Below are 17,507 nucleotides of genomic sequence, written 5' to 3'. Positions count from 1 at the left end.
TGTGTGTCCTGGGTACTAGCACAATGCCTAGCACACAGTGGGCACCAATCAATGTTTATTGAGTTGAATTTAGTTTGTAAAGCAAATAATTAGCAAGTGCAATAGGATTGTCTCCAAATACTTTAAGGATCATTGGAGGAAGAAAGTAATGACTTTAATTGATCTTACTTTAGCAGAGAGGACCCAAGTCCAATAAGTCAGTTACCAGAAGCCATATTAAGGTTGGTTTTGTTTTTTTTAATCTTTGAAAAAAAATTTTTGGCCACATCACGTGGCGTGTGGGATCTTAGTTCCCCGACCAGGGATCAAACTCCCTGTGGTGGAACTGCAAAGCCTTAACCAGTGGACCACTGGGGAAATCCCCATATTAAGGTTTAAAAATAGAAAAGAGCAAAATGACAACTGGCAAAGTCAGCAAGAAGGAGGCCCCCTGCCACCACAGAGGCTTTGACCCAGAGGGGAGGCAGGAAGTGATCTAGATTTCTGCTCTCCAAGGTCTTCACAATGAGGTAAGTACCATCAAAATGTTACAAAGGGATGTCTGAGTCCAGAGGAAGAGTCTGGTTTTAGTTAAGCTGATTCAGAAAGGTTTCTGGAAGACACTGACTATAAATTGAACCTTGAGGAAAGCACAGGGCTTCAACAGGCAGAGAAAGGTGGCATGGTGGCAGACAATGACAGGTGGTCTGAAGGGGAGGGAACACAGGATGTACGGCTGAAGATGGGACTGTGGCCGACATTAAGCTCCAGGCCAGGGACATGGGCTTTTACAGACCATACGGAACCACAGAATGTTTCTCATCAGACAAATGACATGGTAATAAGTGTATTTTAGAAAGGTGGTATGGTGCAAAGATGGAATTTAGTGGAAAGCAGGGAAGTGAATACTTAAGGAATGTTTATCCTCGGCCAGATGTTTTTCCTATGTATTATTTCATCTTTACAGCAACATCTCAATTTTACAGATGAGAAAATAGAGGCTCAGAGGTTAGCAACTAAGTGGTGGGACAGAGAGTTCCACTAGGGGCTCTACAATAGTAATAGAGGCCCACGTGGTGCTCAGGGGTTGGAAACAAGTGAATGGGCCCCAAAGATTATTGCAAAGGGAATATTGGCAGATGTTGATAATTGATGGAAAGGTATGGGATGAAACTGGAAAAGTGAAAAATGATCCAGGGGTAACTGACAGACACACGTGCTGAGGAAGTCAAGAAACGCAGCTCATTTCATTGGGGGAAGGGAAAGGATGGTGTCCAGAGTAAGCCAGGTGTTTGGTATGTATGCAAAAAACATAAAGCACATGTATGTAGAGAAAGGACAAGCCTAGTTCAAGGCATGCTTGAGGTTCCAGAAGGGGGAGATGTCTAGTGAACAATGAAAAACATGAGGCTGGAGCTCAGAAAAGACTGTTCCATGCACAGGTTCCAGACTCATCTGTGCAGAGACAGTGATCACTGTGAAGGTAGGTGTTGTTGACAAGGGGGGCATGTTTATAGGGAAAAAGAAGAGTATTGAAGACCATATCTACAGGTGGAGACAAGAGCAAAGAAAATCGAAGGGCACAGAGAAAAGCAAAAATCATGAGTGTATTATCATGGAAGACAAGTGATGAGAGTTCAGGAAAGATGGAGATAGGTAAATCTGAGGGAGCTCAGGAAGAGAGGGTTCAAGGACAGGTGAGCAGCCGGAAGTTAGCAGGTCTCCAAGCAGCTTCTGTGACGTGGTGGGAACAGAATCCAGACTTCAAGAGGCGAAGTGGGTTGGTAGCCGAGCCACAGAAGTAATAAGTAAGGATTATTCTTTTTGCTACATGAGTCGCAAGCTTCGTCTTTTGTCTCAGAGCATGTGGAAAGATAAGGTCCTCATTTTCCCATTTCTCTAGGAAACACTCCTTGAACAGAATCAGCCTCATGTTCTCTGCCACCCCGAGAACAATGCCATTTGTCCACTATGATGACACGTCCGTGTGGGGTCGTCTCTTACCCTATCAGGTCACGAAGCTGCTTGAGATTCATAAAGATGTCAGCAAGTTCATTATTATTTGGGAGATACCGCTGCCTGGTGATTAAAAACCCAGCCTTCAGAGTTAAATAGATTTGAGTTGATCTGGGAACTATGTGACCTCGGGCAAGGTACTTAAAACTTTCTAAGCAAGAGCTAGGAACTGCAAAGGAGGGAATAGCCAGTGATAAACGGAGCACCCATGAACGAGAATGTAGTAAGTGCTCATTCCGTGCCTGGCACGGTACTAAGCATGTTACACATCTTGGCTTATTTAATTCCCGCGACAACCCTACAAGGTAGGTACTATTTTACAGCTGGTGAAACTGAGGTATATAAAGGCTACATTTGCCTAAGTTTGTAGAGCTTAGATTCAGACCTGACTCCAGGGTTGATCTCCACACATCTAGACCTAATGTAGGAGAGGTGGCCCCTCTGGGTCTTCTCTGCCTGTCTTCCTCCTGTCCTGCCCCAAAGAGACATCTACCTGCCCCTTGCTGGTGGGGGCAGAGGCGGACCCCTCTGGCCTACGAATACTAACGGAAGCTGGTGGGTAAGCCTGCATCTGACTTCTGGTTCGGTTCTCACGCCTCCTTCTTTATCCCAGGTGGCCTTGCCCAGTACCCTTTTCTCTTTCCTCCCACAGTTTCTAGGAACAGAGAAGAAAGGGGTCGGGGGTTAATCTGAAGGCCTTAGATTAAGGCTCCACCATTTACTTAACTGCATGACTCTAAGCTTGTTTCATGGCTCTCTGGGTCTAGTTCGTTATCCACAAAATCAGGGTGGTAATGGCGACCTTAAGGGCTGCTGGGAAGATGAAAGGAAATACCGTTTGAAGAGCATCTACCATTGACACAGCATTGATACTCCAAAAAGTGAGCTCTTACCTTCCTGCCTGCCTCTTCCACCTGCCTTCTCAGGGGGTGTGAAGGTCAAATACGCCCTTACCCCCCCTTTGGAGCTCTGTGAACTAAAAACTGTCAGCTAAATCGTAATTGACCCTTTTAAAATCCTTTCTGGATGAACAGCACCTTCCTTCCCCAGGAATGGTAGACAGGTAGATTGAAGACATCCTCATCCTCCCGACTGCTGCAATGACACGGAATTCTTTTGTTTTTAATATCTTGCATTTTAAAGGTGTCAGTCATTAAAAGGAAAACGGCTCATTTATCACGCTAATTGGTCGAGGTGTCTGACTCTCCTCTAAGATTGTGGGCAACACCGAGGCAGCGACGAGTTTTATTTTATTTTATCCTCCGACCACCTAGTACTTGGCCGGTACTTAACCGGCTGTTTATTGAGTAAATTATAAGCATTGGGCAGATTCTAATGGTTTACTAACGTGGGGATGGGCTCTTGTCTCTCACAGCCACGTCTTGGACATCCTAGATGTTCTGATGGCTTCTATAGATAGGGTGAGTGTAGTTTTCAAACCCCAAATCAAGGCACATGGAATGAGACATGATCTAATAAGAGGTTAAGTGTATTTGAAATCAGGAGACTTCTAGAATGTCAGGGAAAGAACAGCTCTACACAGGCACTCATTCTCTAATTATTTTATACCAGGAGGTAAAATGCAAGTGACTCCCCATCTGTCCCAAAAGCCCAAGTTCTGTTGGGATGAAGAGGCACGTCCACGAGAGCAGAATTCACGTACACCTCTGGGGCTGTCTTCATAAACCCTCTCCGGTGTAATGCTTTAAGGTCTCCCCAGAATCATTCCCCACCAGCACCTCCTAGGCCTTCAAGGCCATCACCACCAGACCCCGGATGGTGTACACAGCAATCGGTACAGGCTTGCTAAGCGCCTCTCTACCTCTGCCCACAGTGGGCATCGTCCACAATGAGGTCCAGGGGCGGGGTGGGGGGCAGACCTGGGCCCAGGGTGTGCTTGACTGCACACTGTGGGGGCCGGCTGCCCACCCTCCCTCACCCCCGCTCTCTGATCTGGGCTGCCTCTCCAAATCAGCTCTCTGGTCCCCAGGGGGAGCTGGGGCCCTGCGCCCGTGCACATACCCCAACTCATCTGCTGGTGATGTCCTCTGAGTCTATCCAGGGGGCCCTTGTGTCTGGTCTGGGCCATTTTCCTTGGTGTCGGGTACTCTGGCTTCAGTCCCTGGACACACAGCACATCCCAGCCATCCAAGCAGTGAGGGTGACAGGAGCCTCTTGAGAGCAGAACCCCCTGTTCCCCTTCCCTGGGCGTGCCTATTTCTGATGCCACTTTTCCCCTTCCTCAGACTCCTCTCTGCACCCAGGGCAGGAGAGAGGCAATTCCTCCTCACTTCCACCAGCTCCTCCCTCTTAAGTTTTTCCCAGGAGCAGCTTTTTTTTTTTTTTTTTTTTTTTGCAGTACGCGGGCCTCTCACTGTTGTGGCCCCTCCCGTTGCGGAGCACAGGCTCCGGACGCGCAGGCTCAGCGGCCATGGCTCACGGGCCCAGCCGCTCCGCGGCATGTGGGATCCTCCCGGACCGGGGCACAAACCCGCGTCCCCTGCATCGGCAGGCGGACTCTCAACCACTGCGCCACCAGGGAAGCCCCCAGGAGCAGGTTTTAAGCCCCATCGGAGGGGTCTTTGCATTTACTTCAGGAATGAGCGTTTTTCTTTGATGTATGACTTGTTTCAAGAGGCCAAGAACTTGCCAAACAAGTTCCTTTCCTCTGAAGCTTGCTCACCTCTGTAAGGACATCCTAGAAGAGCCACAGGGAGGGAGGATTTTGAAGGTGCTTTAGAAATTACCTAAATTTCCATGGCAGTCAAGCACTGTGGAGTCACCACCACCGTCTGGGTCTTTCTGTTTCCAGTGAAAAGGCTGTTGGAGAAATCTGTTTTCTCAACCACTCCAAGAATGGAGATGGGCTTCTGGCTACCCTGCCCCCTCTCCCTTCTCCTGGCTGCCCTTCCCCATCCCATTCTTGCCGATAGTCTACTGTCCGGAAGCAAGAGGCCCCAACTTAGGGCAGCGATGTTAGTATTTCTAGGAAAGACAGGAGGAGACCTCAGGTTGTCAGCAGCCCAGCCTGAGTCTCGACTATGTCTGAGCGTATCTGTCCTGGTGGAGACAGGCCAGCCAGGAATGCACCGAGGCTGTGGAGAAATCACTCATCCTGAGTGGACACCAAATCACCCACTCACACCCAGCCTAGACGCAGAACCATAACCATACCTTACCATCTATAGTAACCTAACTCTGCTATTCCCTCCTTTACACCTTTACACTTCTGGGTCTGCCCTGCCCACGCAAGTGGTTTGACTGCATTACAGGAACTTCCTGCGAGAGCCATCAACTCGCCCATTGAGAGCATGAGGAGACAGTGTGAGCTCTAAGACTTCTTCGGTCCTGCTGTTTCCATCGACCTTGGATAATCTCAGTATTCTCACCCAGTCTTAATCAAAGACCTGCATAGAAACAAAGGGCTTAAACCAAGGTTCCAATTCTCAATAACTCCCACCCTTAACCTGCCCCCTCTCAAACCCCGCCAGTTTTGGAAGCTGCTGTTCTCCCTGATGGCAGTAAGCGATGAACTCAGTCTAGTCTTATTAGCGAGTTGTGTTGGCAATGTCTGCGGAGCCAGCTTTTGACCTGAGGCATGCGGGAACACACGTTCTGTGTGATTATTCAGTCATCCAAGACGAGGGGTGATTTTAAACACAGCAGACTCAGCCTGAGTTAGGGAGAAGGAGAGCTGCATGCAGAATAGGGAGAAGACCTGAGTTCTCAAGCTCTCCGCGAGCCCCTGTGGCAAAAGGCTGTGGTGCCCTGGGATCGGGGAGTCTGGGTGTGGAACGATTCTGGAGGCAGAGGCGGCTTCGTGGGCATGCCACCTGAGCAGCCGTGTGCTTACTCTAAGGCTCTGCTGTTGTCCCCCTGAAATTCTTAATAATGTTTGAATGAGGAGTCCAAGTTTTCATTTTACACTGGGCCCCACCAATTATGTTGCTGGTCTTGACTGGAGGGGAAGGATGCTACCGGGTGTGTGGCAATGCAACACCTTCAGGGGGCGCGTGGCAGTCCCCCTACCCTCACCCGGCCACCCCAGGCATAGATACCATGCCCTCACTCACTGGAACTGGGCATGGCAGGTTGAAGAAGCCCCAGCTATAGGTACCCCTGAAGGGAGCCAGACGGCTGATAAAAGCCACACGATATCAAAGGATCACCCAGGGGAGAACCCCAGAGCAATGTGGAAACAGAGAGAGGGCAGGGCAGAATCAGTCGAACCCAGCCCATGGCCTCCAAGGTCCTACGCAATCTACCCAGCTTCGGGCATACCGCCATCTCACTCCGCTCCTGTCACAAGCTTCCTGTTGCGCAACTTCTTCAGACTCAACAAGCTCATTCCCATCCCAGGTCCCCTGCGTTTGCTGTTCTTTCTGCAGGGACTCATCTTGCCCGAGTCCTCCCACAGCTCACCACCTCCCTTCATTCAAGCCTCTGTTCACTGTTACCACTTCTGAGAGGCCTCCGTGCCCACCCAGTGGTCCCTCATCTACAATAAGGCCCCCCAGAACTCCCTATCTTCCGCCTAGCTTAATTTTTCTCCATAGTTCTCATCCCCTGACATCAGATCATGTGTTTATGATACTTGCTTCTTGTCTGTTTCTCCAGCTAGAATGTAAGCTTCGTGAGGACTTGATTCTATTCCCTACTATAGCCCAAGTGCTTAAACAGTGTCTGGAACCTAATAGGCTATCAATATTGAATGAATGGATGAATGAATGAATGGGTAGGGTGGCGATTAGCCAGAGAAACAATATCTGTTCGAGCAATTCCGTCTTCATCACCCCGTAGCGTGTGTGTCTGCGTGGTGTTGGTGGTCGTGGTACGGGGCTGCTTAACGTGTCCCTGAAGGTGGTTGTTTAAAAAAAGAAGCATCTCAGTAGTAAAAATAATAACATCGAGAAATTTATTGAGAACATTGGCAGGCATTGTTCTCATCCTTTTACATGAGTGAACTATAATTTTCACTACTAGGTCTCAAGTGGGTACTATTATTAGTCCTGTGTTACAGGTGAGAAAATTGAAGCAACACATGAAAGGCAGTTAAGTAACATTCCCAGTGTCACAGGGCTAGTCCAAGACTCCTTTGGTCCTCGACAGGTTCTCCATGACAAAACCGTAACTCTCCCTTTTAGCTGGATGATTCTACTTCCTGAAGAAGGACTTTAACCCCCAGTCAGGTAGCAGGGAATGGAAGGTGGCTCAGGGCAAGTGTGGGCAGGGACATCCGAGACGAGAGTTGGTTCTTCCCAAACCACCGACCACCCTCCCCCCACCTTCCATTTCTTTCCAGAGTCTGCTCTGTCATAGCCTCTGCCCTGGAGAATATGTAAGCAGTGTGGCTTTGTTGAGTGTTTGGTGGACAGGTTATAAGTCATTCTGGCATGGCCTTCACTGACCACACTGGGGTTTACAGGGCCAGGGCTGCTTACTATTTTCCTCCAAAGTGCACATCTATAACAGAGGCAGGTCCCACTGGGTGGCAAGGGCGAAACCGCTTTGAGGTCTATTTCGGCTCTTAAGACAGAAATGAAGCCCCACCCCTGCTGTCCGGGTTGCTGGAGTGATCGGTCCTGGCCACTGGTTCTACATTAGGCAAGCATGGATGTTATTTCCTATTCCTCCTGACGATGTGTCTCCTCCCCCAAAGGTCTTTGTTTTGAATGTAATTATCAAACGCTAATACATATTCAAACATGCACCTTCCAAAGGGCGAGACATACCCCAGGGCCGGAAGTAGTCTGTGAATTTCCGCTTAGGATTTTGAAAGAAAGACTGTGAGACAAAAAAGTCAAGAGAAGAGTTGTGATGTTCTAGTGAAATCCCACATGAAACTATAAAAGCCGTTTAGCGGGTTTTATAGTTTGGTCACGATAGATTATGGACTCTCTTCTGCCTATTGGAATGGATTTCACTTGGGGTACATGTGTCATACTCACTACCACTTTACTACCATTTACATATAATAGTAATAGCTATGATTTACTGAGGGTTTCTTCTAAGCTTGCATCATGTTAAGTCATTGGCTTACTGATTCTACCTTCCCTCCCTAGAATAGTATCTAACTTAGGTGGTTGCCCACATGACTCTTACCCACGAGTCATGAATTTCGAGGCACAGTCCCTACTGGACCTTCAGAAATGCAGCCCTAGTCACTGAGCACTGCTGGAGCTCGGAAGGACGGTAAGGAGAAGCTGATGGATGTTGCCCTACTTTACAGCATCCCTAAAATCACTCTACTGCCTGGAAGAAACAGTCACCCAGTCAAGACATCCATGCCTTGGCCTTTTCATTTTAGGTTTGTAAGTTTTCATAATCGCTGGGCCTTTATCAAGGTCTTTGTCTACCAGAAGAGGGGTATCTGGGGGTTCAGCACACAGCTGAACTGCTCTCTGGTGAGCCTGGCGGAGGGGGAGCCATTTGGCATCACTGGTTTGCAAATGACTGCAATCACTCCAAGTGGATAGCTTGAGCTTCTTTGGGGCACTCTCTTTGCTCTCCTGACTGACTGGGAAGGCAGAAAATGTTACACTGATCACAGGTGGGAGGAAAAGGACCTTACCACCTGTGCCCTCAATTCTGGCCGCTGTCTCCTCCATATGTCCCTTCGTGCTTTGAGAAGGGAGGAACAGAAAGGGAATAGAGCAAGATTCTGGGACTGGCACCTGCTTAGAAGCACAGAATTGGAGGTATGCTATCGTGGGAAGACGTGTGTGGTGCAGGGGGTCAGGGGGATCTCCATCACAGGGAGCTGAAAGCAGAGGCAGCAGGATGGGCTACGAGGACACCAGGCTGGTGTCACGGGCTGGGCTCTGGCTCCAGTTCTGCCACTCACTAGACTGGATGACCTCGGACAACTGACACACTACTCTTATCTGGAAACACAAGAAGGTTGAACTGGATGGTCTCTAAGGCCCCTGCCATTTCTAACATTCTAGGAGTCCCAATTAAAGGCAGAACGTTCTTCATGAGGTCATGTATAATTCATACCCTACATCCAAAAGGAATTTGGGACAGACCCCAGGACTATTCAAATAAAGATGAAAAGAGAATAAGGAGCCCCATGGAAGAAAAGCTCAGACCAAGAACAGAAGACAGGCTAATTTCTTGAAGGACTGCTGCTCTATCAAGAAAAAACAAAACACTTCCTCTGTTGTACATAATTCCCTTTTCTGATACATGCATTCAACAGATATTTGAGGCTGCAGACACTGTTCCAGACACAGGGGGTGCCTTGGAGAATAAGGCAAAGTTCTGGAGCTCATGGAGCTGATATCTATGTTGGTGGTGGGAGGCAATGAAAACATACCAAATGTTAGAAACACTGCAGACACCTAGTGTCCAGATCTCGGTTTCTAATACCATTCTCCAATAAAAGGAACCAGGTTCCTAGAAGAAGTGGCCGGTTCTAAGAGTAGGGCAGGAAATACACGAGATGAGCCTGGAACACCTTGTAGTGCCCCAAACGAAGGAAGTACTCACAAAAAAGCAAAAGCAAAACCCCACATTGATAAGAGTCCACCAAAGGGGCACAGGGGCCAACCAAAAGAGCTCCCAGTGGCCAAAGCCAGAACTGGACAACAAATATAGTATTGAATTATGACCCGAAGTATAAAATAAACATTCACGAGTCCACACTGATATAAATAAATGATTGAATCAATTAATAAACAGGGAAGAAGAGACGAATCTCCCGTGCAGAAGAATTCCAAATAATTTATGTAGCTGCTCTACCCTAAAGGAGGAGAAACGTAACCCCCGACTCCTTAGGTGTGGGCTGTGCCTAGCGACTTCCTTCCAAAGAGGACAGTATGGAAACAGGGGCAAAAAGAGTAATGTTACAGCAGAGAAACTTGACACATACTCCTTCAGCCAGGGGATGAAGGGTAGTAGCCACAGTCAGAGGTCATGGTGATAGTATGTATCCTTGAAATGACGTGATGAACATGGCACGTTACCTGTGTGATCTTCCTCTCCAAACCCATAACCCAGTCTAATCACGAGAAGAACATCAGACAAGTTCCCACAGAGGAGCATCCTACAGTATGGATGGCCAGTACTCTTCAAGTACTCAACTGTCAAGGTCACTAAAAACAAGGAAAGTCTGAGAAAGTGTCACAGAAAGAGGAGACCGAGGAAACATGACAACTAAATGTAACGGGGGATCCTGGATGGTCCAGGAACAGAAAAAGGATATCAGGTAAAACTTAGAAGCTAAATAACTACGGACACTAATTAATAACAATGTACCAATATTTATTCATGAATTGCAATAAATGTACTGTACTAATGTAAGATGTTAATAATAGGGAAAACTGTGTGCAAGGGCAAAGGGTAATATGGGAATTCTCTGTACTATCTGCTCAGTTTTTCTGTAAACCTGAAACTGTTCCAAAAAAGAAAGTCGATTTAAAAAAAAGAATCTGGAGGTCAGAGATGGAAGAAGTCAGAGACCCTCTTCTCCTGCTGGCTTTGCGTAAGCAAGCTTCCCTGAGTCCTACAGCTGCAGGGAACGAATTCTGCCAACGGCATCATGATCTTGGAAGAGGATCCCGGCCTCAGACGAGACCCCAGTGCTAGATGATACCTGGACTGCAGTTTTGTGAGAGCCTGAGCAGAGAACCCAGTTAAGCCTGCCTGGAATTCTGATTCATGGAAACTGTGACGTAACAAATGTTTGTTTTAAGCTGCTTAAAAAAAAAAAAAAAAAGCAACCAAAACACAACAACAATAAACATGTCATAAAGTGGTGGGTGTGCTGCAGAAAATTAAATTAATTAAAATGTAGAGAGCAACTGGGTAGCTCTGTTAAATTGGGTGGTTGAGGAAGCCCTCTCCGAGGGGGTGACTTTTCAGTTGGAATCTGAATCCTAAGCGGAGCCAGTCATGAGGTATTGGCGGGGAAAGCACGGTGGGCAAAGCTATCAGGCCACTGCACGGCCTTGAAGTAAAACTGTGCGTGTACCGGGAGAGAGGCAGCCTGTGTGGCTGGAGTGACATGAGCATAGGGGAAGGAACAGGAAAGGAGGTGGGGGAGGCAGAATGAGCCAGATTACACAGGGTTTCCACCGTGGACTGAATGTTTGCATGCCCCCAGATTCATATGTTGAAATGCTAACCCCCGAGACGCTGGTATTAAATGGAGGGGCCTTTGGGAGGTGATTAGGTCATGAGGGTGGTGCCCCCGTGAATGGCATTAGTGACCTTATAAAAGAGGCCCCAGGGCTTCCCTGGTGACGCAGTGGTTAGGAACCTGCCTGCCAATGCAGGGGACACGGGTTCAAGCCCTGGTCCGGGAGGATCCCACATGCCGCAGAGCAACTAAGCCCGTGAGCCACAACTACTGAGCCTGCACTCTAGAACCCATGAGACACAACTACTGAGCCTGCGTGCCACAACTACTGAAGCCCACGTGCTCTAAGGCCCACGTGCCACAACTACTGAGCCTGCGTGCTGCAACTACTAAAGCCCGCGTGCCTAGAGCCCGTGCTCCACAACAAGAGAAACCACCGCAATGAGAAGCCCGCGCACCGCAACAGAGTAGCCCCCACTCGCCGCAACTAAAGAAAGCCTGCACACAGCAACAAAGACCCAACACAGCCAAAAATAAATAACTTTAAAATAAATAAAAGAGGCCCCAGAGAGTTCCCTTGGCCCTGCCACCGTATGAGAACACACAAGAAGGTACCATCTATGACATCTATGACCCAGAAGGCAGGTTCTCACCAGACACCGAGTCTGCCAGTGCCTTGATCTTGGACTTTCCAGACTCCAGGACAGCAAGAAATAAACTTCTGTTCTAAGCCGCCCAGTGTCTGGTATTTTGTTATAGCAGCCCAAGCTAACTAACACAGCTTCTAAAGAAGGGTAAGGAGTTTGGATTTTAAGTTCAAGTGTAAGCTTTTTGAGCAGTGGTAGATAAGTGAATATCTGATTTATAGTTTCAAAAATATTATGCCAACTGCCCTGTGAAGGGCTGACTGCCCGGTGACAGTCTAGATAGGCGGCTCCAGCATTAGCCTAGGTGAAAGCTCACGGCAGAGATGATGGACGCCTCCCAAGAGTGGGAGGACGAGGACATGTGAGCGGGTGCTGAGGGGCGGGGCACGGGTGTTGGATGTTCACACCCATCTTGTGGATCTGTGCCCACGAGGTGGGTCTAGGTTCGCCCGGCGAGCGAATTACAAGTAATCGTAGGAGTCACACGCTCCCTGCCACACGGCCCCACCCCCCATGTCATCCTGTCCCTGTGCTTCTGAATCTCACTGATGACGAATCCAGACACTTGTTTCCGGCAGTTGCACCCAAACGCCGTTGTGCCAGTCTGGACTAGATTCTCCCCTGGAGGCCACGCCAAAGGGGAAACTGGATCCCACTCACCACCCGCAGCCTCCTGGCCCCACAGAGCTGCCGTACTTAACTAAGCGCCTCCTCTGGGCTGAGCGTTAATTGAACACTTTGTTGCTAGTCATCTCACGAGGTGTGGGGTGCCCTCTCTTTAACCCCGGAAACAGTTAAATCGAGAAGAGAAGCACCCAGTGTGGGCCACCTCCTTTCGTGTGGGAACAGAGAAGAGGTTGTGAAGAGAACTCTTCTGTTTGTATTGCGGCCTCGGCCGGTTCATCTGCAGTCAACTGCAATTCCATCTTCAGACTCCCGACTTGAAATTCACCTTTTCCACTCTTGCCAACCCCTCCTTTTCCAGCTGCTCACCACACCCACACCCGGCCAGCACTGCGACAGCTGGTGCCCACCACCTTTCTCACTTGCTGCCCAGTCTAACCCCCTGGGCCCTAGTCTGTGCTCAGTTCCGGGTGCCTGAAATGCCAATCTGGGTGAAAGCTAAGGCCGTGGGGCCTTTTGGTCACAAATATCTACAGTTGGAGTGACTGCTCTGCTGTGCTCAGGAGGTTCCTGTCACAGGCAGCTGACTCTCCAAGCCCTTCAAAGATCAGCCCTAGAGGGGCTGCCCTGGACGGCAGGCACCGGTCGGGCTCTGGGAGGGGTTGATGCTGACATGTCTCTCTGACACACAGGGCTCTACAGGACAAGACTTCATTTTGGGGTTTGGCTCCCAACCTCTCAGCAGCTCTCGGTGCTGAGCGGGGATGGGGGGAGGCACAGCCTCTACACTGAGTCTGCTTCCTCCCAGCCTCCAACTAAACCACACTCATGGGGTCAGCAGGCTGCAGCTGCCCTGGGCATTGGGACCCCCTGAAGCTGTGTCGGGCCTCCTTGGAAAGGGCACTAATTTGAAAAGGAAGAGGGTGCCTTCCCCCGCGTAGAGCTTTATCTTCCCCAAAAGACCAGGGTTCAAGGGGTCAGCTCTTAGCGGCTTTGTCCTTCTTCCTCTCCTACTGGGGCCTCTCTGACGGTACCCATGAGGTGTGTGGACACCACTTTCCTCCCCAGCCTCTCTGGGGAGAGGACAGTTCTACCTATGGACACAAGCCCCATGGTGGATGGATGTCCCCACTCCAACCAGGACAAGACTCCCGTCAGGAAGAAACAGCTCTTAGGACAGCAAGCTTCCCCAGAGTTCTTCTGGACGCTAACATTTTATTATGAACTATGGTTTTTCCATTAAAAAAAAAAGAAAGGGAGTGCGTGTGCTGGGGAAGTGGGTTTAGCTGGGACCCTCGGTGATCAGGGCTCGGACAGGCCTCCACAGTCATAATCGAAGCCCTGTGACAGCACTTCCCTGTCTGATGCTGCCTAAGGTAGTCATAAAATGGGGCGGCTGGGGGGCATCGGGGGAAGGAAGAAAACAAATCACGAGAGGTCTTGCCCAACGGATTCATCCCCAGAACATAACATTTCAGAGCTGGAGGGAAATTTAAAGGTCACCTATTCCCCCAGCTCTCACCCCTTATTGAGCGTCACCCCCAGAAGTTCGGCTTGGATCGGTCTGGGGTGAGGCCCTAGCATCAGTACTTTTAAAAGTTCTGCAGGTGATTCGACTGTGTGGTGATTAAGAACCACTAACCAGGCAGAAGGGAAGCAACACCCTCACTCATTCCCCGTGGGGAGGGGCCTCAGGTCCCCAGTCCAGCCTAAGGGCTTTCCTGGCGTCCCCAGAGCCCTAGGGCTCCTGGGCGGTACCTTAGCAAATGGGAGACAGGGCTTCCAGGCACCCTCCTGCCCCCCACTGTCTGCCCCACACCCTCTTCTGGGAGAGTTCCTACCCGGGGTCTCAGGTGAGTGGGAAGTGTCTCAGGGACCACCCCCTCTTCAGGTCACAGTGATGTGTGGCCTGGCCTGGGAGGATCACTGGGCCCATCACTCGTTCTCTGGAAGCTGTCAGAGTTGGAAGGCTTACTTAGCACCTGGGAAGGATGTGAGCCAAGTGCCGGCCTGGCGAGGGGAACGTGCAGGGGATGACGATCGCCTCGGAAGAGAAAGAGTATCGGCTCCCAGGGCTCCTGGATTTCTGCTCTGCCCGAGGCCTGTTTGCTCAGCTTTTCTCGGATCCCTGGGAGCCCTCTCTAGAGCCTTAGAAAAGCCCCGTTTTACTGGAGCCCATCTTTGTACAACCACAAGAGTCTTAGAGAGAACATTCACTACAAACACAGCCACTCCACTTTTAGCTTTTCACTTTTTGGGGTCCACGGAAGATTCTGACTGGAAGGTGGAAACAAAAAAGACTCCGTGCTGCTAACACCAAGTATGGAAATCCCGGGCCAAGTGTGACCCTCGCTTCAGTGAGGAGGACACCCGGGTGCAGAAAAGGTGGTGCGGCTGGTTTTGGGGGCCCCCGTCTCAGCGGGAGACCGGAAGGAGGGGTGAAGGAGCCACCGTGCCCCTCCCTCCCCAGCCTCTGCCCTAAGTGCCGCTGTGGGACCCACAGGGAGGCAGTGCTGGGCAGGGGCAGCTGACCCTGACGGCAGAGGATCCGGGAGGCACAGGGTGTCTGTGCTTTGGGGGAACAAGGATAAGCAGTCAGGCACGAGGTGGAATCCTGCAACTCTCCTCCTCTCCCAACCCACAGCTCACTCACTGAACCCCAGATCTCTCCGTCCACCTAGAAGGATAGCCGCCTCCTTTCTCCAGCCAGACCCACCCCTCCACCGCCTGCCCCTGCTGAGACCCTGAGTCGGGCCATTCACGTGGTGTCTACCATCTACCTGATGGTGGTTTCCACGCATGGGACTCACTGTCCTTTTTCCCCACACATATTTCTAACTCCCTCTGTCCAAGCCCAATTCCCCCTCTTCCTAACTCCATGCAAGTCATTCACCCACTTCTCCCCGAGGAGTGTACTGTGATGGGCCACTTCTCCCCGAGGAGTGTACTGTGATGGGCATGCCGCCCGTTAGCTTTGGCTTCAGACTGAGACTCAAACCAGGAGACCAAAAAGCACATCTCAGCTCCTCAGGGGAAAAGAGGCACGTGCAGATAGTGGATTAACCTTTACTTCCCGTGGACTGGAACCTATTCCCTCATAGCTACACAGTTCTCTCATATACAGCCCTTTATAAGGGTGCAGTCGGTTCTATGGCCCTGACAGTAATAGAGGGTAAGGGAGACGTGTGACGAAGGTCTAGCCCCGTCTTACCACCTTTAGAGCCTCGTTGGGAAACGGAGCGGCATTAAGACCCATAAATCAAGGGTAAAGGTACGCTTTTGAAGGGGAAACTGCCCAGATAGCACCTGCCGCCCACCCCAAAGTATAGTATGTGCATAAAACGCCCGAGTATCACGTGGGTTCTCACTTGCCCCAGATCTGACACCTCGCTCAACGCCATCGCCACAGTCTTTCCCACACCAGGTGGGCAGACGCCCGAGTGTAAAGACCAGCAGTGGAGAGTGGCTAAGAGGAGCTCAAAACATGTTCGCTGATTGAGTGAATGAAAGGGCCCCGCCGAGCCTGGGCCTTCGCCCACACGCCCACCATCCATTCTCTCGGAATCCCAGTAACCAGGAGCCCCCGCCCCCCCCCAATCCCGCAGTCCCCAAGTCTTACCTCCCATGAGGAAGAGAAGCCCTGCCACATACTGCATAAGGCCTCGGTCCCAGCAGCAGCCCAGCACGCCGATGATCCAGCCGAAGAGGATGATGGCCACCGCCATGCCCATGAAGCCGGCCGTCATCCTACGCAGGTCTGCGGGGAAGCAGGCAGACAACAGTTAGCATCAGAGCCCGGAACTCAGGGTCCAGTGCACCCCGGCCCCGGGCGAGGGGGCAGGGAGGCCACCTGCCCTTACAGACAGGTTGGTACAACCAAGCTTCCTCTGCAGAGGACAGAGCCCCCAGTGGTGACTGTCTCCTCGCGTGCAAACACATGCTGGGGCCGCGTGGTCCATTCGCACAGGGAGAGATCATCATCATAGCTGTCATTTCTTTTAAATCTCCTTTGTGCCAGGCACAGCACTGTTCTTCCCCAGGCTTCTCTCTCAACCTTCTAAGATATGTACTGTCTTTATCCCTATCTGAAAAATGCAGCAAGTTGCGGAAAGCCATACAGTGAGTGGTAGGACAGGGCGACAAGCCCAGATCTGTGCGGCTCCCCAGTCATAATCCAGCATTAGTCACCTCTCCGGGCAGGGAGAACCAGACGAATGGACCGTTAGAGCTGGGCTGGGTCAGGTCCTGGCAGTCTGGCTGCACCTGCCAAAGGACTCCCTCCCTTCCCTCCAGGGTTTGCTGGTCTCCCAGGAGGTCAGGAGTGAGCATGAAGCTGCCGGCGGCATCGCTTTCCTCCTTCTCCAGTCCGGCCCCCAGGGTCTCAGCTCCCTGTGCACGTGAGGCCGCAGGGTGGGCACCATGCTTCCTGCTCTCAGACTGTACCCCCGAGGAGGCCTCCTCAGGTCAACCCGGTTTTCCAGATCAGGCCCTTCTCCGCTCTGCGCCCCACTGACCCGCCAGACAAAGCCTGGCGTAGGCACAGAGGGGAGGAGGGCCGTCTGGAAAGGTGGTATTTTTAGCAGAAGGGAGAGGGCAGAGCTGCTGCCATGTCAGCCTCATTCAGCAACTGGCTCGGCCTGGCTTCCTCCCAGTTCCAGCCCCGCCCTCCAGTGCCTCCTCCCCCTGCACCTGCCTCCCCTGGAGCCCGGCCTTCTTACCGCCCTCCTGGGTAACACACCACAACGGGGCTCCCAACAGGAGCCGTTTGTCTGGGCCTCTGCCCTAAGGGGTGGGAGGTGGGGATTTCAGAGCAGCCTGGAGATCCCCTGGGCGTTCCCTTCTCTTGGAGGAAGGGAGGGAGGAATGTGTGTGTGTGACGCTGAGGACCGGACAGCAAACTACACCAATCCCCACCCCCCCAACCCCCCGCATCCAAGCAAGCACGGACGGTCTCTTCTCACCCCCGGGAAACGAACACCCAGGTTTCCATGGGGAGCACCTCACAGGCATCACGTCCCTTCTCTGCCTCTCTCCCACTCCAGTGCAGAGCAAACAGAGGATCCCTGGCACAGTTTGGCTTGAGGCCTCCTGCCCTCCCTGCCGCCACCCTCACGCTGGAGATGGATGTGGTCCACGAGCCTTGCCCTGACACTGAATAT

General features: G+C 51.1%; 1 protein-coding gene across 3 annotated transcripts in view; it reads right to left on the bottom strand.

The window, feature by feature from the left end:
* TMEM178B (transmembrane protein 178B) overlaps positions 1-17,507 on the bottom strand; it is a 370,876-nt gene that overhangs the window by 28,922 nt on the left and 324,447 nt on the right. For all 3 annotated transcript variants that reach the window (XM_033863365.2, XM_073810004.1, XM_019945224.3), the window contains one exon: positions 15,968-16,105. In XM_033863365.2, the coding sequence (XP_033719256.1) occupies positions 15,968-16,105 (138 nt within the window). The remainder of the gene's footprint in view (positions 1-15,967; positions 16,106-17,507) is intronic.

The sequence above is a fragment of the Tursiops truncatus genome, chromosome 9 (assembly GCF_011762595.2).
Source record: "Tursiops truncatus isolate mTurTru1 chromosome 9, mTurTru1.mat.Y, whole genome shotgun sequence".
Taxonomy (NCBI): domain Eukaryota; kingdom Metazoa; phylum Chordata; class Mammalia; order Artiodactyla; family Delphinidae; genus Tursiops; species Tursiops truncatus.
The sequence above is the reverse complement of the archived record's forward strand: the minus strand, read 5'-3'. Positions and strand labels throughout refer to the sequence as shown.